This window comes from Phoxinus phoxinus, assembly GCF_949152265.1.
Source record: "Phoxinus phoxinus genome assembly, chromosome: 8".
NCBI classification, from domain to species: domain Eukaryota; kingdom Metazoa; phylum Chordata; class Actinopteri; order Cypriniformes; family Leuciscidae; genus Phoxinus; species Phoxinus phoxinus.
Genome location: NC_136883.1, coordinates 30,191,988 through 30,213,689, shown reverse-complemented (window position 1 = coordinate 30,213,689; position 21,702 = coordinate 30,191,988). Strand labels below are relative to the sequence as shown.

The 21,702-nt window shown below is 39.0% G+C and overlaps 1 protein-coding gene across 3 annotated transcripts in view; it reads left to right on the top strand.

Annotated features, from left to right (window-relative positions):
• The window catches only part of dennd4a (DENN/MADD domain containing 4A), a 31,508-nt gene that overhangs the window by 1,678 nt on the left and 8,128 nt on the right, over positions 1-21,702 (top strand). The window contains exons 2-21 of one of the 3 annotated variants that reach the window (XM_079621099.1): positions 3,097-3,438; positions 4,107-4,353; positions 5,053-5,122; positions 5,478-5,647; positions 6,309-6,547; positions 7,209-7,275; positions 7,410-7,468; positions 8,113-8,257; positions 8,345-8,520; positions 8,900-9,000; positions 10,170-10,391; positions 11,046-11,191; positions 11,750-11,776; positions 14,662-14,795; positions 15,648-15,780; positions 15,901-16,107; positions 16,241-16,369; positions 17,463-17,607; positions 19,343-19,465; positions 21,417-21,536. In XM_079621099.1, coding sequence (XP_079477225.1) covers positions 3,116-3,438; positions 4,107-4,353; positions 5,053-5,122; positions 5,478-5,647; positions 6,309-6,547; positions 7,209-7,275; positions 7,410-7,468; positions 8,113-8,257; positions 8,345-8,520; positions 8,900-9,000; positions 10,170-10,391; positions 11,046-11,191; positions 11,750-11,776; positions 14,662-14,795; positions 15,648-15,780; positions 15,901-16,107; positions 16,241-16,369; positions 17,463-17,607; positions 19,343-19,465; positions 21,417-21,536 — 2,983 coding nt within the window. In that variant the 5' untranslated portion in view covers positions 3,097-3,115. The remainder of the gene's footprint in view (positions 1-3,096; positions 3,439-4,106; positions 4,354-5,052; positions 5,123-5,477; positions 5,648-6,308; positions 6,548-7,208; positions 7,276-7,409; positions 7,469-8,112; positions 8,258-8,344; positions 8,521-8,899; positions 9,001-10,169; positions 10,392-11,045; positions 11,192-11,749; positions 11,777-14,661; positions 14,796-15,647; positions 15,781-15,900; positions 16,108-16,240; positions 16,370-17,462; positions 17,608-19,342; positions 19,466-21,416; positions 21,537-21,702) is intronic. The other 2 variants (XM_079621100.1, XM_079621101.1) reach the window with 2 other exon arrangements.

The following is a 21,702-nucleotide window of genomic DNA, read 5'->3' as shown; positions in this document are numbered from 1 at the left end:
TGTCTGCTTGTTTCCCGGCATGGTGCAAAGGAATCAAATGTCCGCCCCTTGTTTTAAGCAGGACCAGATGCTCAGCCAAATGTGCTGCAATAGTTCCCCCTTCTTGTGTTTTCCTCCAGGCCTCCCTGCTGTCCCAGAGCTGTGCAGTATCTGGAGCCTGTTGGTCCATGGAGCCCTTACTCCGGGCCACAGCCCATAGCTCCAGCACAGCTGGATAAGATCATGCTCATTTTTATGGGCAGACTGTTAAATTGGCTTATCCTGTGGCTTCACGCCACAGGTTGGTGAAGGAAGGGCAAGGCGTATCGTATCAACAGCCGTAAGCATGCAGCAGCTCTAGATAAAATGATTGGAAAACGGTGTTTTGTTATGCTGTGGGTGTTTTGTTTGGGACAAGGCTTTTCCCCTGATATGATGAGTCATGTAAAGCTACTCTCTGTGCTGAAGAGGTTTTAAAAGCATAGTTCAGCCAAACATTAAAATGCTGTCATCTCGTATTCACCCTCAAGTTGTTCAAAACCTGTATGAGTTTCTTTGTTCTGTTGAACACAAAATAAGATATTTTAAGGAATGTTGGTAACCAGACAGTTGACGGCGGTAGTCATTGACTTCCATAGTAGGAAAACAAAATACTATGGAAGTCAATGGCTACCGTCAACCGACTGGTTACCAACATTCCATGATGTGCAAATCCAAGATCACATCATGGATCCACAGATTTATGTCCATTATATGAGGCTGTTTTCCTATTCTGAGGCATCTGTTGCGTTGTGCTTTCTGTGCTGTGTGTACTGGTCCGGAACTTGTCCAGTCATTTAAACTGTAAAAGGGAACCATCGATCTCGTACTCCAATTCTTCGGAATGATGAGTATGAAGTTGGTGAAAGAGTTCCTTATTTGTGGCTCGGACACGCAGTGTAATTTTCTTTCATGGCTTGTCCATGAATTTCCTCTGCGTAGGACCCATTCTGATTTCTCTGATGTAAGAGCCATTTCCAACGCACTTCCGGGCGTTTTTGAGTCTCTCTTTTTGACGTTACCATGGTGTTTCTCAATATGGGAGTGACTTCCTACGAGTTGTCTGAAAAGTGTTGAGTCAGTCACTCTTGAGTGTCTATAATTGCATCACATAGCCTAACGATGAAATGTGCCTCAGGGCTTTCCAGTGTGCAATGTGCCTGACTATAATATTATAACTGTATAATTCTCTGCAATTTCATCCATGTTTGCCTGGAATTTAGCTCTAACCTGTCAATTTAAGCTTGCTTTTCTTTTCCTCCCAAGCAGTTGTTATTTAACGTTTGATGTGGGTTTTTTTGTATTACTGCATCATTATCTCTACCAAAAGAGTAAGCTTTCTGCTTATCTCTGACTCTTTTTTTATTAGTTTTATGTAAGTATTTCTTTCCCTCTTGCATTTTAAGGTGAATGATACATATTCACTGGCTTTTCTTCATGGTTGCCATGGTGAGGATTATAATTTCTCTCTTCTGATGGTGGAGAGGGCACAGCCAGCCTCTGCGGATGGCGTGGTTGTTGGACCGAGAGATTATGTCTAAATATAATCCTAAATCTCTCACGTCACATGTGACACATCTGCTACATTTTCTTCTCACTCTGTCTGGAGAACGTTATGTGGTATCTTTCTAGAACAATGTGGGTGTGATTAGATCGTGATATCTTGGATTGTTTATGCAAGCAGTTTGATGGGACTATGTTTGCTTTGTGTGATGTTGTTGAGCGGAATATGTGAAAAAGGCTAGAGACATCTGGAACAAAGTGTGCATCTTTGTCATTGCTGGACAAGGGACAGAGAGAGTGTTGTAGAGACCCCTCCTGCAAAGCCAAACGATTTATGAGGATGAGAAGGATTAGAGTTTTAAGGCCCGTATTTATTCTCAGCATCTAACTGGGATCATGAAATCTGCCGATTACTCGTCACCATTTCCAAAATGTTTGATAAGAAACAGCAACTTCCCGTTTTACACCGTCAGCATCACCAGTTCCTCATTAGACAAATTTCTTCACTGCGACACTTCGTCACGGCAAAAGAACTAGTCAGTAGGTCAGTTTCAATTCCTAAGCTCTTAAGCTGTGTCCCGTGACTCTGTTGGCCATTAATGTAAATCACAGAGAAGCCATTTGCTATAAAGCTGCAAGCCATCAAAGACCTTTCAGACGGTGTCTACTTTAATGATAACAATGGTATTTTTATGGTAGTATACTTGTTCAGGGAAAAATACTATTGCTGTTTACTGATTCCAAAGTAAGAATACTCTTTTGTAGGTAAAAATCACTTGACTTAAAAATAAAAACCTTTCAAAAAAATATATGTATACACAAAGAGCATCACACACCTAGATAGTTTAGTTCAAACGTTTAGGGATAACTATTTATGTAGCCTATTTATCAGTGATTTGGTGTGACTGTATGGCCTACCAGCGGGTGCCCTGTTATTTTTGGTACGATGAAGGCATGTGAGCATCAGTCATGTGTGAGCGATATGTGCCAACTTGAGTGTTGTAAAAGCCCCAGGCCTCTTCTGGAAGAGAGGGGAATCTCTAATTAAGATATCTGTGGTTTTAGTGTTCGTGATGTTTAATGTGACAAACTTCACATTGATGCAATCTTAAGGAATTCCCTTTATTGTCTGAGCTCTTGTCCCCTTTTTTTAAGTTCTTTTTTTCCCCTTTCTGTGCATTTATTCTGCGGGTACAAACTCTGACTCATGACTCAAAAGCATAATAAGGCATATTCTTTTATCCCCAGCAGGAACGGGTAATTGCTTCCGTATGTCTAGTTTATATTTCTCGCAAAGATTGTTACATGAGGTTGTGCTCTGCATCTGTGGATGTGTAATACAAGTCATATCCTTTTCTAAGCACATAGGGGACTAAATATAAAAAAATGGTATTTCCTATGAGTGTTTTATAACTTGCGCTGTGCTGATTTGTTTTTTTTAAACCCCTCCCGGTTTGAAAAAGGATGTTTTCATTTGTAAGGATATTTGAATCTGAGCACCTGGCATTATTATATCATTATTATAGGCTGCAGCATGTCATGATTTTTATTCACGTTGCTGTGTTGTTTCTCCAGCACATATAGTCCTCATTCTATGGGGATGAAAATGGAGGAGAAAAGCCTTCGTGTAGCAGACTACTTTGTTGTGGCAGGACTCACCGACTCCTCTAAGCCTCTCGATGAAGATGTCCACCCTGAAGATGGTGGTCACCGGAGCTCAGCACAGCTCAAGGCTCCCATCACTGATGTGGCGGTGGTGATCCGCTCCCTTGGTGAAGAGGTACCTCGAGGGTTTACCTGTGTTGAATGCACCCCCTCTGGACTCTCTGCCGAACTGAATGGAGGAAGTCTCATGGGGCCGCAGATCTTCCTCTGCTACAGGAGAGGCAGAGACAAACCGCCAATCACAGACCTGGGGTAAGGCTTCAGACTTCAGACATGTTTAAAACCTACTTAAGGTCATTCACACCAAGAATGATAACTGTAAAGATAACTATAATGAACTATTAATGCCCACACTTTAATAACATTCTGTGTATTATAAGTGCACTGCAGTTATATCGTCTGTTGCTTTAAATGCTCATGCTCTTTAAATTCAGGTGGATTCTGATTGGCTTTTTATGTTTTTATCATTTATCTGATTGGCTCTTTATGTTTTTATTGTTTTAAACAGTAGTTAACCAGCTTTTGTTCTCTTATTTGCAACAAAAGATGGTAGACAACGATGTTTCCTAAACCCAATTATTTTCAATACTAGAAAGTATGAAAAAGCGAAATATTTGTTTCATGTAGTTATCTTAGCAACATGCTAACACTCAATTCTATTGGAATCAACTGTAAGTGAGTCGTGTCTCTTATGCTACTTGAAATGGCTTTTAACTGAACTGTTGCCTATGTAGGGAGTTTGAAATGCTAAGCCAAACCGTTTATGATGCTGTCTTTTAAGGTAGCTACAAAAATAGGCAGTAGTAGACAGTGGGTCAGCTCAGTTGGTTTTGGAAACTGTTGTGCTTTCACTTTTGTTCAATATCACTAGGCGTTCTAGGCATTCACTATCCTTATGTCCTTTCTTTCATGATTCTTAGCATCCTTTATGAGTGGAAGGAGAAATTGAAGCCGGACTGTCAAATAATACAGACCACTCCCTCTGGCCGCCCCGCCAATATCAGTAGCTCCTCTTCTCAAAGGATCTACATCACATATCGGCGTGCCTCTGAAAATCACTCTCACTCCACACTGGCTGTCACAGACATCTGTGTCATTATTCCTGGCAAGGGAGAGACACCACCACATGCTTTCTGCAAGGTGGACAAGAACCTCAACAGCAGTATGGTGAGGGCTCAGTGCAACAGTCACCCGACACCACTGAAAAGTCGGTGGTGGAAACCATTAGATGGTGGAAACCATCACCATATATATATATATATATATATATATATATATATATATATATATATATGTATATGTATATATATAGCCCATTTCCATAAAATCATGCTCTAGTAAATCATAATTACATAAAAATAGTTGAAATGATGACATACTTTGAGATAAAAAAATCTATATTGTGACTAAAAATAAAAAGTCATAATTTTGACTTTTTAATCTTTTAATTTCGATTTAAGTAATTTCTACTTTTCATCTCATACTTATTACTTAGTATGTTATAATTTCAATTTAGTAATTAACAAACTTGAACAAATCTAAAATTATTCATATTCCATAATGTTGTGATGCCTAAATTCACTTTATAACACAATTAATTTCAATTAATTAAAACAATTCATTTTAGTTTTGTATTTAAGTTTGACCCTAGAATTTTAATATAGGGCAATATAGGACATAACATTGCCATAACATAACTATTATTATTGGCATGTCAGTATTTTAACCTTGGTGCATCCCTGTTAAAAAATGTTTAGTTGGGTAGTTAGCTCAATGATGAGAAACATCACACCACAAGAAGCAGCCGTTTATATACCTGTATAAAATTTTAAATCAATTTAATTTCTATTTTTCCTGTTTCTACAGTGGGGGTCCTCTGTGTACATGTGCTACAAAAAATCTTTGGCCAAAACCAACACACTTGCATTCACAGCAGGTACTGTATCTCAGTCTTGAGTTGTTTTTCACAGTTTTGTGTTTTGTTGTGCGTTTTGCAATGAGCAGCAGGAGGGACAGGATGCGTTTATAGTGAAGACCATCAGAACAGAGGGATACGATTGCGGATGAGTGAAACCTGATACTCCCAAGTAGCAAGAACAACATGATGTCATTGTTAGGCTTAGTATTCACAGTATACAGATCTAGGCTTTAACTGCTGCCTGTGTTTAGCTTGTCATATGGAAGTCTGGGTCAAGTAATTAATTACAGGGCAAACGATTCAGTGATCAGTAATAATTGTTGTCTGTACCAGAGCTCTACAACCTAATTGAGGGTTTGTATGGTATGTACAGGTCTTTTGTCTAGATACCCAGAGGAGGACTATGATTCCTTTCCTTTGCCTGAATCCGTGCCCCTATTTTGCCTACCGATGGGAGTGTCCATTGAGTGCTGGCCATCTCATACCAAATATTCTCTTCCTGTCTTTTCAACATTCGTTCTCACGGGCGCCTCTGGAGAAAAGGTACAGACACAAAAATCCACGCATGAGCACGCACAAATACACACAAACATTCAGATTTTCTGCAGGTTTTCTTCTCAGTGCAGCACCATCATTCTTTGGGAAAATCAGACACAGTAGAAGGTGAATTGTCTTGTCTGGTTTAGCAATGTGCAAAGAATTTAAAGCAGCTAGAAACCGGCACAGGCGGAATATCAAAAGCGCCAGTGAATAATGGGCCTCAGAAAAGAATTGAAAATAAGATGAACATGTGTAATTGGCCTGTTTAATAATGCATCGCTAAAGTGCTGTTTGGGTCAGCTCAATTATGTCAAACACATCAGTACACTCGGCTCACTCTCCTCACTGCCGAACAAGTCTCAAGGCTATTTGTGCTGCAGTATTGTATAATTTATTCATTTAGGTGAGCGGCTTCAAAGAAACATTGCTAAGCTGAGATATTTCTGAACTAAAAGATTGCAAAAATAAATCTTCTGTATCACTTTTTCACTGGGTAGATCTGAGCAAAGCAGATATTGATGGTGATTCCTTTCAAGTAGCCTAAAATCGTCCCCAGTGTGCTCTTTAGAATCAAGACAGCTTTTTTTTGTTCTATGAAATGAAAACCAACCCAATTCCTAGAAGGTGTTCATGTCTCATGAAGGTGTATGTCTTGTGCTCTCAGGTTTATGGTGCCGCCATACAGTTCTATGAGCCCTACCCAGAAGAGCGTTTGACTGAGAAGCAGCGATCTCAGCTGGGCCTGCAGGCTAACGGACTCAGGCCCGATGGATCCATGACCGTCCACACCAACAAAAGCATCTGCCTTCTCTCTCACTGGCCCTTTTTTGATGCTTTCCGTAACTTCCTGACCTTCCTCTATAGATACTCCATCTCAGGTCCACACACTCTGCCCATTGAGAAGTGAGTTCTGAGGACAATTTAGGAGGTTGCTTGCTTGGAAATCCAGTCCCAAATCTGAAAGACTTTGGATCTAGCATCGAGTAATGAAAATCGCCCAATTTGAGGGGCGGCACCAAGCATGCATTTGAAAACCTCACTGCACGCAATTGGATAACACTACGGACAATCACAACAATAAGCCCCATACGCTTAGACTCTTGCCGTATACGGTCTGCAAAACAGCAAAAAACTTCCTTCTTGCAAAGGAACGATTTGAGCACCGTCTTATGTTCCTCTTTTTGATAAAAAGCCAAGTCTAACTCGTTCATTGTAGCGGCCAAAGCCGTTTCAAACAACTGGTATTCATCCATAGCCATCTTGCAATGTTTACTAATGACTTCGACGTCACAGCGCTGTCATCATCTGTTTAGCTCGCCTCTGGACCGCCTATATCAGATAACCCGATGTGATTGGTGCAGCCCGGATACAAGGGCATAGTTAATGAGTATCATTACTCAATGCCAGAGTAACTCGCTGAGCAAATTTAATTTGTGCTCTCGCGAGAGCTCTTGATTTCCAGGGTAGGAGGTTGCTGGGCTAGAGCTGAAATTTAAATATCCAAAACGATATTTTGCGGCCACTAAATAGTAATTTGTTTTATATCTCCTGATTTTTCTCTCAGGCATATTTCCCATTTCATGCACAAGGTTCCTTTTCCTTCCTCTCAAAGGCCACGTATCCTGGTGCAGGTGAGTTTTGTGCATATCGTGCCTTTGTTTGAACACTGTCCTTCTTGAATGTGTCAAAACAAATGACATTATGTGGTCAAATAGCTGCCAACCCTGGCCCTCATCTCACTTGTTTGTGTGCTTGTTTTTCACAGCTGTCTCCACATGATAGCCTGATGCTGAGCCAGCCTGTTTCCTCCCCTCTCCCTCTGAGGTAAGTCAGACACAAGATCCATTGAACATGTCTGATGAATGCTGAGCAAAGCATGAAGTGTGGAAATGATACTTCAGCAGGACCTGGTTAAGTGTGGAAACTTTATAGCATGTTTAATGTGAGTGGAGACTCCTAATGCAATATTTTGCAATTGCGTGTATCAAGTCATTTCCTAATCTCATTGCAGATGATCATATTACACATTGCAGAAACATTCTACTCATTTAAACAGATTACCTGCGTAAAATTAGATGCTTCCAAAAAATGTATCTTTGATCATTTCGAACAATTTATTTTGAAAGGTAAAGAAGGATTCATGTAGATTAAAAAGTGTTTATCTAAATCACTGTGGCAGGATCTAAATTTGGTCAATCGGCTCAAGTTCTTTATCAGTTTTTAAGGATGTTACATTTTTCCATGGTTTGTTGAAACAATATAACATTTTGGTTTGGTTTACATTTAGGTTTATGCATTTTTGCAAATGCTTTTATCCAAAGCAACTTACAAAAGAGAAACAAAGCGAATTAATCAAAGATCCAACAACATTCATACAATGCCAGAAATAGATTAGGAAGCAGCTTAAGTGTTTGTTTTTTTTGTTTTTTTTAATGTGTTGTTTACATGTCTGTTTTCTTTGCCCACAGTGGCGGAAGGCTCTCTACACTGCTGTTGAACCTCGGCCCGAAGAATGCAGTGACTCTGCTTGTGTTAGCTGTGACTGAACACAAGATCCTGGTGCACTCATTACGTCCGGCCGTTCTTACCAGCGTCACCGAGGCCCTGGTATCGGTGAGTGGAAGACTATTGATTTTCACTCATGCCTTTACCAATCCTGCACGGTTTTGTCTTGTCATAACTTGTTTACCTGTCCGACAGATGATTTTTCCCTTCCACTGGCCATGCCCATACATTCCTCTCTGCCCGCTGGCCCTGGCAGATGTGCTCAGTGCTCCATGTCCTTTCATCGTAGGGGTGGATTCGCGGTACTTTGACCTCTTTGAGCCACCGACGGACATAAGCTGTGTGGATCTGGACACCAACACTATAACTCAGTGAGTGATCCTTTGACCGCGACATAGTTCTGAATTCCCGTGAGAGCCTCTCCTAACCTTTGACCTTTGACTTTCTTTTACCACATAAATTCCCCAAATAAATATTATAATAATGTTCTTTATCATTATGCAGATGGTTAAAAGATCAGGATAGAGATATATGAGCAGTGAGGAATGTAGTAAAGATAGGACCTTACCATGTGTTGAACACATGTTCCTATGTTGTTTGTCTGTCAGTGTGCAGCTAAAGGTTTGCAAACGTTGTAAAAGCTACATTAAGACATTAAGCAGCCCACAGTTCTGTTGTTAACATGCTTGGACTTCTTTTTCCCTTTGCTTTTTACCCTCTTAAATGATAAACACGTGTGGCCTATTTCAGAAAAGAAGAGCGCAGATCCCTGACCTGGAAGATCCTGCCAAGAAAAGCCTGTAAACATCTGATCAACACCCTCAGCAATCTCCACCAGCAACTGGATGAGGGTTAGTGAGGGCGGGTCACTGTGGTGTCAACAGAGAAATGAGTTCACTTATTTTCTGTCCCTTTCAAGGCAATATTAGTTCACTTGACTGCACGGAAAATGCCATTCTAAGTGGCCTTCTACTGTCCTTTTTGGGCTCTGACAGTATCATTTATATTACCTAACAATGTTTTACGAATGCTTGACAGAGTCAGAGCAAAATGCAGTCATCCTTGAGATGTGATGAGATTTAGAGATGGGGGCAGTTGGCTTTTTTCAAGTGCTGGGATATTATCTGGTAGCTGAGAGCTGATTGATGCTTTAGTCTTTGAACCAATCTTTAAACCCAATTATTCAGTGTATTTTTGGTTCTCCAAAATGTCCTGTACAGAATTTACTATCTTGTAGAACTAGGAAAAACACTGAGATTATTTAGAGAGAAACTGATAAAGATTATGTATCATTCTGTGCTAAGTGACTGTGATCCTATATGTCTTAAGGAGAACATTATGTGTCCATTGATATGGGTGTTTAATAACAGACCGAGTCTATGATCTTTTTGCTGACCTTTTTGAAGTGATGTGAGAGGAGCTTGTATAGTATGCCCATATCTCGAATACATCTTACTATATCTTCATTATTGAGATATGCAATGTTTAAAAGACATTGTAAATTAAATGTATATCAGTACATTTCTCTTTGTGTTTTAAAGTTGACTTGTATAAACTACCGATCAAAAGTTTGGGGTCGGTAAGATAAAGTTTTAAGTCTTTTATGCTCAACAAGGCTGAGTTTATTTGATCAAAAATACAGTTAAATTGCGAAATTTTGTTACATTTTAAAATATCTGTTTTCTATTTAATATATTTTAAAACAATTTAAAATTCAGCTATTTCAGCATCATTACTCCAGTCTGTCACAGAAATTATTTGAATGTGCTGATTTGGTGCTCAATCAACAAATGATCAATGTTGAAAATCGTGCTGCTTAATATTTTTGTGTAAACTGTGAAACATTTTTTCAGTTTTTTTTAATGAATAGAAAGTTCAAGAGAACAGCATTTATTTGAAATATAAATATTTTGTAATATTATAAATGTCTTTGCGGTCACTTTTGATCAATTTAATGCAATAAAAGTATTATTTCTATCTTTTTGAATGGTAGTGTGACTTAAGCATCAATTTTCCACAGGTTATCAGCTGAGCCGTGAGGAAGGACAGATGGAGGCCTTCATGACCGAGCGGGAACCTGGCAGTGGTGGGAAGAGTCTGGAAACCTTGGAGCTGGAGATCCAGGAGGCTTTTCTGCGCTTCATGGCTGCCATCTTGAAGGGCTACCGCTCGTACCTGTTGCCCATCACGCAAGCTCCGTCTGAGAAAGCAACTGACGCCAGTTCACTCTTTGATTTGCAAGGTGAGCAGCCAATATGGACATGATGCTTTTTCCTGTCACATTGTATAAGGACTGTTGTTTATGTTGATAGTTGTTTGTGAACGTCAAGGACAGCTGTTATAGAGTTGCGTCATCGGTGTCGAAACGGAAAAACAATGCATTTCAAATCCTCAGTGTTTTGTTTTGACCACATGCAGCGAGTACACTGTGGTACATTAGTGGAATGCTGAAGCTTAGCAGCTGCTCAGAATACTCGAATCTGGCCCTGTGCCTGTAGAGTCTGGCTTAAATCAGGCTTGAAATGATTGTGGCGATTCTGATAAAGCCCTATTGGAAATTAGACATGCCTGACAGGTCCAACAAACTGCAGTGATTAATAGAATCTCTGAGAACACATCTGCAGCCTCTTATGTAATCAATGAGCTAGAGTCTGTTGCGTCTTTCACTCTGTCTTTTCTGCCCAGGCTTTCTCAATGACGACATTCTAGCGACTAACGCGTAATTTGCGACACGGCCTCCTAAATTTGACTGATTAAATGTTTAATCGCAACTGACAACTGTGGCAGTGAATTATAGGGATCAAATAATGTATGCGGTCACCTTTTCTCATTGTAATGGCACATTTTAGACTTGTTGCTTGTTGTCCTTGACTTTGAATGTGGCTTTTTTTTTCAGGCTTTTTGAAAAGTCGTGATCGATCACATCAAAAGTTTTACTCCCTCATGACCAAGACTCAGATGTTCATTCGTTTCATCGAAGAGTGCTCTTTTGTCAGCGATAAGGATGCAAGCCTTGCTTTCTTTGATGACTGCGTTGACAAGGTATGAACCCTTGGGTCTATATACCCACTAAGAAATGCATCTCGTGCCTTTATCCAGATTAGAGGCCCCACTAGTTTCAACATAAACTGCACTTAAATTTTTTTAAAAAAATATTGTTTCAATTTTAAAAAGTGTTCGTGCTACCTTATATTTAGGTTTAGTCAACTGAAATATCAGAGTTTTCACTTAGTTCAACTTCATTTTTCAAGGCAGCACAAACACTTACTTTTTTAAGTTGAAACAAAAAAAAATGTGTCTGCTTTTACAAGGCTCACAAAAAGTTACCATTTTAAACTACACTCCAGGCTCTTGGCAAAGAGCATGTGAAAATGCAAAAAGTTCAAGGGTTCTTGATTTGTGAGAACAGTAAGGGGAAATGTTGTCATTATTATTGTGGTGTTATGATCCCTTGGGCTTACTATGTCAGGTTATTGAGTATTGTTCTCTTGTTTGTTCTTTTCTCCTTTCTGGCTTTTCATCCTGCCCTATTATTTTTAAATTTCTCACTACTTTCTTTTCTCTTTTCTCTTTAAACTGTTTACTTGCTTGCTTGGAAAGTTGTTCGGCACAGAGAAAGGAGGGAAGGTGAGTTGCTGAATTTAGTGTCTTTTTACTTCTGATGGGGGGAATATGTGTATAGCAGAACTAAGATGTGTGCTGTCTGCCTTCATTATTTAAAAACATTCCTGTTTAGATCAGTCTCTGCAGAACCACTGAGATCCTGCATGCATAATTAATTTGTCTGTGCCATACACCATTTTGCATCTCCTTATGTTCGCAACTGTTGTCCCCTTTTTCGGAAGGATTCAGACTGCACATGGATCTGAAGTTATCTTCAATGAACCGCTTTAAATTGCCTCATTTTTAAAGTGCTGACAAATATATTCTCGGATGACTGTTTTGTACCTTTGTAGTACATTTATATCTCTCTCGACAAGAGCCCACAATTTATTCTGGTTTATAGGCACAGGAGTCATCTCTCACCTGTCCTCTTTACAAGGCTTTAGTGTGTTTGTAGAGATGAATGTGCAGCTCTCTGCCTTACACTTCCAATTATGCTGCTATCAGTGAAAGTCACACTTATCCTGCTCTGGCCTGTCCTTCCCTTTCGAGAGAACCTTGGAGGACAGTTCTTTAGCACTGTGGTGGCAATGAAAATGACAGCTTGAGTTGATTTAAACTGGCGTGGGTTTGTGGGTTATGTTCACAGAGGACATTTTAAAGGAACTAGGGCAGTAAAGGACAAACCATGTACCGCTGTAGCCGGAAAGCAACTTGGTTATAGTGTGACACCTCAGTGATCCAGAACTCATCTTAAAGTTCATCATGATGTAGTAATACATAATCATTTTTCACCGTTTTTGGCCATCTGAATGACATTTTTGGTGCTGTTTTTCCTTTGAGACTTCAATGTAATCTGCACTTTGATTGGCTGACCGCCATGATGCATGTGTGGAAGTGTTTTTAAAACTCAGGAGGCTTGAAGGGCGTTGAATTGTTTAAATGTATTCTGCAGCACAGTGTATAATTGCACGGCTCTCTGGAATACTTGATTTTAATTGAACAATCATAGTGTTCTGCTGTGGATTTTAATTATTATTAAAACTATTTTTAAACTGTACATTTCACTGTTGTCCCTGGCACCCAATCACCTACACTGCAAGATTCATGCCGATGCACTCTGTGCTCTCTTTCCTCTCCCACAATAAAACAACTTTAATCAACTTCCATTTTTTGTTAAAACTTGGTTAGCCACTTAAAAAGCAGGATCCGATCTTTGTCCTAAAGATTGTTTATATTGTTTACATATCAAGCAGTCATTAACATATTTTTTTTTATATATATATAAATATGTATTCCATCTTATATATATTTATTTACTTGATTATATGAAAATGACACGTCAGGCTCTTATTAAAACGGTTAAAATAGCATTTACATATACCTCCTGACTCTGAGGTACAGTTTTTCATAATTTTTTAAAAGGCCTGCTTGAACTTACTACTTTGTTAAAAATGGGGATTAACAGGGTTTCAGACTTTATTTTGTACCGTATTCACGGAAAGTGGCTTTGGGCATCCTGGTGCATTACATAGCACTTTAATTGTAGCCACAGTCATCGATGCCGTTGTATTGATCTAAAACCTTCTCAGGGAAACACATTTGGCAAGCCCAGGAAGAGCTCGATTCTGTCCTGTTGCTCTTATTGTCTGTCTAATAACTTTGTAACATATGATCCAAAACCCTTTTGCTGACTCTGAGGATGCTTTACAGAGGCTTAAACTGATTTCCCCTCTATCAATAGATATAAAGTCATGTTTTATTTGATAGCGTTCCTCATTTCCAATGTAATACAGTGGCAGGGGCTTTATGATGCATTATAGTCCATTTACAGGTCTTGTAGACAGAATTTGTCTGAAGGCTAAATGCACTGTGGCTCCTCCGAGCCCTGGCTAGCCTGTAAATTGCACTGGAACGGTTTCACGCGCCTCAAGCAAAACAACATTAGGCATTAAGTCCAGGTCAGTGCACTTCTAGTGCATCTGTGGCAGACGGGGAGGATTGGATGGAGTCTAGGAGGATCAAAGCTTCTTGGTGCAGATGTGAGAATGATCAGTCGGACACAGCAACGTGGGAGATTATCAGGCTCATTTACACTAAAACTTGTGCTCCGTCTGATCTGAGGTCAGATGATCTGCGCTTAAAGCCTCTTGGCTAACTGCAGCCATGTCCAGACAGTGGAAAATCCCTTGGCATGGTTGTATGGCAGTATGTGTGTCATGTTCCAGATTCAGTTCTCAATTCTGACCAAAAATATAGCTCTGGATTGACATGTTATGAGTCAGTTTAAAAATATAGTAATATGGAGTAAGTAAGCATGTGATAAAAGCCATGCCTTTTTTTAAACCTTGCAGTTGCCATATATATTCTCTCCGTTTCCTCTTTCTACTTCTTATTTTACCACCTTTTATTCAGTGAATAGAATAGAATGAGGCATTTATATAGCGCTTTCATATGTACTACTGTACACCCAAAGCGCTTTACAATCATATCAGGGGATCTCTCCTCAACCACCACTGTGTGCAGCATCCACTTGGATGATGCGACGGCAGCCACAGTACAACGGCTTACATAGATGGAGAGGAGAGTGAGTGATAGAGTCAATTCAATGGATGGGGATTATTAGGAGGCCATGATTGGTAAGGGCCAGTAGGTGGAATGTGACCAGGACACCGGGGTTATACCCCTACTCTTTACGAGAAGTGCCATGGGATTTTTAAGTACCACAGAGAGTTAGGACCTCGGTTTTACGTCTCATCCAAAGGACGGATGTTGACCACTATTAACAAACATGTACCTCTTTACTAAAACATGATATTTTCTCCATCATGTGTCATCATTGCTCATACTGTGTGTTTTTGTGGGAATGGAAAACCGTCCATGTCTAATGAAGTGTGTTTTTACTCTAGGTGGACAGCGATAAGCCAGAGGACACAAGGCTTATTGAACTTGACAAATCCCACCGCAGCGAGCACACGGTCTACATCACCCCCCCAGAGCTGCCGGCACTTCCAGAAGGAGAGGAGCCACATGTGGTTCATAGGTACAACAGACACTTCTGGCATTCTGGCTCACAAACTCCCATCCACACGGTTATACTGTGCTTATAAACAGTTCCCCACACCACAGATGGCATTGTAACACTAGCGTAATCCCCTTTAAAGCCTCTCCCAGGATGCAGCGTGTAGAATACGCCTCTCTAAGGATCCTTTCTACAAAAACTCTCGCTAAAGCAATAATACACACTCCTCTGAGAGCATGTGATTATATTATATTAAGTGGATCTGTTATTTCGGGATTTGGTATTATTTTGTTACATTATTTTGTTGGGGTGTGTTGACATTGAAGATTGTCCCATATATTGAATATTAGCGTATTTTTTGTTATTTTGTATTTTGTCTTTACGTGGCATGCTGTTCATAGTTTAAAAATCATGAAATATTTTGCCATAATGTTTTTTGTTTTTAAATAATTTGTCATTTGATTTTACTAACAGATTTCCTATTGTTTTCTTATACATTCTGTGAATTTAATTTCTATTAAAAATAGAATTAAAATAGAATTAAAAAATTGAATTTAGGACAAAACTAAATATATTCTGTTTTTCATTTTAAGAAATCTGGTATAGTTTTCGCCTTTAAAATAGCCAAAGAATATTATATTACATTACATTATTCAAAAATGATTCAATTGTGTACTATTCTTCTCTGTTTATTTGTTAGACACATTTATGCTTAATTATATATATTATTTTCACTTCTGAAATCTGCTATTTGTCTTCTCTAAAGCTGAAGTTGCATTGTGGTTTTAATAAATAAATAAACTAAACATATCAATCAATAACAATCAAGTTGAAGTAAGGGAGAACAGTGTTCATACTGTTGATGTCTTACAGCTACAGTGGGTTCCCTGTACTGAACACCCAACTCTGTGAGCTTCAGGATGGTCCCAGAGTCCCCAAAGCAACATCAGCCGTGAGACACATCAGTCCCATCAGCCCAGCTGCCATTTTCAGGCGCTCCCAACAGGTTGGTATTTCAAACACTAATCTCATCCAGATCCCACCCCATGATCCCACTTGTCAAGTCTTTCCCCCTCCTCTCTAATGCTCTCTAATGCCCGTCCTCTCTGTGATCCTCCCTCTGTAGGAGATCAAATCAGCCCAGAGGATGGCTAAGACGTACTCCTCCATCCCGCAGATGTGGTCCAAGTGTCTTCTCAGGCATTGTCACGGTCTGTGGTTCATCTGCTTGCCCGCGTATGTCAGTGCCTGTCACTCTAAGGTGCGTGTGCTGCATACTGCCTACGACGTGCTGAGAAATATGCAGGACAAAAAGTTGCAGCCCCCTGATGAGGTAAAGTCGCCTAACAGTCTTTATTGATTGGTTTTGTTCATTTGTGAGTACAGTTTGTACTGAACCTAGACAGTGTAAATTTCCGCCTGTAGTGTGGTTTTGGAAGTAATGGTTTGCTTCTGCTCCAATGGAGGTGTGTTACCGGGTCCTGATGCAGCTGTGTGGGCAGTATGGACAGCCTGTTCTGGCTGTCCGGGTTCTTTTTGAGATGAAGAAAGCCGGAGTGCAGCCTAATGCCATAACATATGGATACTACAACAGGGTGAGCGCAGTTTTCTTTTGTGCTACATGGAGACACATTGCAATCTAAATAATCATAAATATATATACATAAAAGATCTATTCAAGGCATAATTACTTTTGGTTTTGTGTTTCGCCACATGATACAAGATTTTGATGCTATTTCCTGTTCAAATACATGCAGTCACTTTTTATTTATTTATACATTTTAATTAGATCAATATCAAAATGACGTGTTTATCCTTTTAAGTAAACCAGTTTTTAATGTACTTTGGGTAGTACTTTCTTTTTTTCCGGGGGTTTTCTGGTTTTTGAGGTTGAAGAAATGTCACACAACCTGTCCAAGTTGCATGTGCCTAATTTGACTAGCCTTTACCAACAAGTGATTCATTTTTGCCAAAATATCATGGGGTTTGAGAGGAAAAACAACAAAAAGACATCAACAACACACAATTATTTTGACCTAATTTTAAAAGTTGATGAACATTTATTTTGTTATCCAACTTGTGCACAATTATATGGTTAGTTGCAATTTATTTATTTTGCACTTTTTCTAGTAGCCACAACTAGAACAGACAGAATCAGGACAGATCTGCAACCCATTTTTGGGTCCTAACCACTGCCCTGGCATGATTTTTGTGCAAATGCCACTTGGTTTGATATTTTGTTATCTAATGCAACAACAACATTTGTACATTATAAATGTCAGAATGTACGTTGTACATTTAAATGTACTTTTGAAATGTCAGAAATCTGCAAAAAAAAAAAAACTATATAGGTGTGTTATATGCTGTAGCTTGAGGGCCTCGAGCTGGCAGCAGATCTGGCATGTAACACTGTTTCTCATTTCTCATGCCTGTTATCATTCATTACACAAAAGTGTAGACTAGCAACAATTTCCCTGTGGGCTTTACAAGTTGTCCCAAAATACTAAGAGGACACACAGATACGTAAGTCTGGGCAGCTGAGTGTTGTTCCAATTCTATCAAAGTAATTCCAGCTAGTCCTTGAGAGAGAACACAATCTACTTATGATAATAAGAGGCGTTGCACTGTAGAATTATTTAGTTAATCTGTGTGTGTGTGTGTCTTACTGTGGTGTTCTTCTCTCCCCAGGCCGTTTTGGAGAGCACATGGCCTTCCTCAACCAGAGGGGGATACTTCCTGTGGGGAAAGTTGAGAAATGTGGTTCGGGGTGTGGTGCTGTTCAAACAAGTATGGAGGAGGCAGACCACCCACCAGAAAGACACCCATCTCTCTGGTAAAACCCCCAACTCCATTTCACACATTTCACAGAAGTGGACACAGTCTTTAAATAGCCTGCAAAAACAAAGTCAGATCCAATCCAGAAAAATGACACATGATTATGCTGCCTTCTAAGAATGACAAATTGTAAAAAAACAACAACAAAAAACATAATGTATCAAAACATTGACATACATTAAAAAAACATAATGTACTGTAAAAACTTAAATTGTGGCTGTTTTTATATATGTATATATAATATGACTATTTTACTCAATTTGTGTTAGCCTAAGAACATGCTATCGTCAAACTCTTTTAAAATCAATTGTCTGAGTCTCAACGTTCTTCATGTGAGAAGAAATTATGCTTAGAATTTGCCTTTGAAGATCCCTTCCGAAATTGGCTGATTTTGAGATTCCATTTTGGTTTGGAAGTTCACAATGCAGACAGCTCACTAGATTTTGGAACATAATTAATTATTGGGCAAAGGCCGTAGAGTTTGAGCCAGGTCATTATTTGCTACATTCATTACTTCTACAAAGTAATAATCATTCTGACTATTTCCACACCAGGACATTTCTGTTAAAAAGTTATATCATCAGATTTGTTTATTTGAGACGTTAGCCTAGTCAAAAGGGAGCATGGACTCAATATCATTTCGCACTGTCAGAAAAACTTCCCATCACTTTACTCAGAGGCAGGATTACTTGAGTTTTGTGCCTGAGGGAGGTACCATCTCCCAGCTATCTCACCCCTCCTCACTCGGGCCTGTTACAGCATGCCTGCTGAACCAGAGAGGCTTTAATGGGTCCAATTAAGATGAGAGTCGATAGCCGCCTCCTCAACCACCACAGTTCACAGTCTGCACTTGATGTGATCTCCTTTCTCACACAGCCCCCTGTAAGCAGCATATTTGAGAAGTGCACAAGAGGGCTTTAGTAATTAAAACAAGCTGCCTCAACGCACCACCCCCAACAAACTGCAGCCTTGTCGTGCAGATCGAATTCATCTCGCACACATAGGACTAAAGTCCCGATTGGCTGATTGTAAGCTGTTGGAGCCATTTACTCTTCAATGCATTTGTCCAGTCGTCTATATTAAATGGGTCGGATGCCCATTTTCCACAAGCTTTTGGGGGGATTATTATTACTTTATATTTTACAGGTGAAACTTGAAAAATTAGAATATCGTGCAAAAGTTCGTTTATTTCAGTAAGTCAACTTAAAATGTGAAACTAATATATTATATAGACTCATTACATGCAAGGTGAGATATTTAAAGCCTTTATTTGTTATATTTTTGATGATTATGGCTGACAGCTTATAAAAACCTTTTCACAATATTCTAATTTTGAATTTGGGGTTTTTATAAGCTGTAAGCCATATTCATAAAAATTATAACAAATAAAGGCTTGAAATATCTCATTTTGCATGTAATGAGTCTATATAATATATTAGTTTCACCTTTTAAGTTGAATTACTGAAATAAATGAACTTTTGCATGATATTCTAATTTTTCGAGTTTCATCTGTATGTGCTTTGAAAGCCCTCAACATCTTCTTACCATGTGGGTGGCTGATTCTTTTATTTTGGATCAGAAAAGTCACTTTGATTGTGTACTTAGATTGCTCTTTTCAGTCTGTTGCCACTTTGAAATATGATGCAATCTCTGGGCAGAAAACTGTAGTGTTTTGAAACATGTTACTTGTTAGTTCTCCAGCTAACTGTCTTTCATACTTTTCTTCTGAGCAGATGCCAGTGATCTCGACAGTGTCAGCCATGGCAGTCTGGACAGCTCTAACGATTCTGCGGAGCGAGCTTCCATTGATGCAGACTTCACTAAAATGGATTCCAGTGATGACAGATCCAGCACAGGTACCCGGGCTGCTTTCAGTCTGTCTGTGTTCACTTTCCATCATCAGTCCTCCTCTGCGCTCTCAGCACAACAGGACGTGCCTCTCTCTCTTTCAAACTCATCAGAAGTCTCTAGGAGAGTCATTATTTTTCACTGTGGGAGTGAAAAGACATCTCTCCCTCGTTGTTGTTTTTTTCTCGCTTTCAGTCTTTTCTCTTTTTTCAAGCACACATTAGTATAACACATTTGGTTCAGTGAACAAAAGCATAACACCCATTCACATGCCCCCTTCAGATGATCCAAATGAATTTTGAATGCAACTTCCAAAACAAAAACAAAAAAAATTGATAAAATGAATGATTTCGTTAGGAAATACACCACTGTTCAAAAGTTTGGGGTCAGTAAGATTTTTGTAAGAAGTCTTTGCAATGATCAAAAATACAGTACAAACATCAATATTATGAAATATAATTACAATTTAAAATAAATGTTTTCTATTTTAATATATTTAAAAATGTAATTTATTTCTGTGATGGCAAAGCTAAATTTTCAGCATCATTACTCCAGTCTTTAGTGTCACATGATCCTTCAGAAATCATTCTAATGTGCTGATTTGGTGGACAAGAAACATTTATTATTATCAATGAAAACTGTTGTGCTGCTTAATGTTGTTGTGGAAACTATTATACATCTTTCAGGATTCTTTGATTGGAAATTCAAAAAGAACATTATTTATTTAAATTAGAATTATTTTATAACGTTATAAATATCTTTATTACTTTTGATAAATTTAATGGATCCTTGCTGTATAATTGTTTTGTTTTTTTAAAAGCTGACTGTCCCAAACTTTTGAACATTAATGGGCAACATTTTCACAGTATCATTAAACTGAGATGGGTTTACCCATCATCTACTTACCCTCATGTCACTCAAAACCTTCCTGTGGAACACAAAAAGTGATATTTGAAATAATTTTTGTCTGTAGAATGAAAGTTAATATAGGTCACAACATTAGACCCCATTAACTTTCATTATATGAACAAAAATATACAGTATACAGAGACATTTTTCTAAATATCTTCCGTTGTATTCAACAAAGTCATGAAATGAAAAGAAATAAGCAGGACCACTGTAGGTGCCTGACACCCATATCTGAGAATATGGTAAAAGACAGAGAAGAAAGCCCCTCTATATGTTCGAACAGCTTTTTGAAGTATTCCAAAGCTATAGGCGGTGATGCCCACGGAGGAGATCTGAGAGGTTGAACAGAAGAGACTCGCAGTTAGCGAGCAATCGCAGACAACAGTGTAGCAGGAGTCTGACTGAGCAGGCGAGAAAGGAAAGAAGGAATGACTAATGGTGTTATTTTAGCTCACCTCTGGAGGCAGTACTATGTGAACTTTATGCCCCATCTGCTTTCTCAGTGTAGCTCAAAAGCAGTCACCCTGTGAGTGTGTTTCTGCCCGATTACAGAAAATGTGAGAGTAAATTAGGGCTCCTTTTTGAAGTTATGTTATCATAGGTCATGATGTTCTGTTCTAAAATAACTTTGTTTGAAGCCTTTCTCATAAGAGTCTCTATCCAGTCGCATCAAGTCACACAAAATCTGTAAAGTAAAACTACAATATCCAATACAGGTTTGTCAGCCATCAAAAAGAATCCATCATATTAGCCCTGCAAAAAATCTCACCAACATGAAACGTTTTTTTTTTTTTTTTTTTTGTGCAGGCTATTATGTTTTGGCCAATTTTTTTTGTTCAGGAGTGTTTTGTTCTGAATTGCACTTACCGGTAATTGTCTGTTCCAAAAGAGTGGCTGATAGAAGGAAAAACACTGCTTAATGCTGAAATTAAGACCCAGATTATGCTAAATGTGTTTTTTGTCCATCAGTGTCAACTTTAGATCCTGAAGAAAAATCAGTTGAGAACCAGCGGTCTTAGTGTTTGTTTCTGTGTATTGTTTTGATTCCAGGTGGTCAGTCTGATCAGGGCTATGACTCTCTGTCTAAAGAGGAGGTGAGGTTAGGAGGAGGTGAGGAGCAGAACTCATCTCCAGACATGAAAGAGAAGAAGGACAGAAACTCTTGCTCAAGTGAGTAATGGAGAATTCTTGTGTCCCTAAACATACAAAGGGTATGGGTGACACTGAGGACTGGAGTAATAGCTCGGCTTTGCCATCACAGGATTAAATTACATTTTAAAACGCATTCAAATAGAAAGCAGTTATTTTAATTAGCAATAATTTTTCACAATGTTAC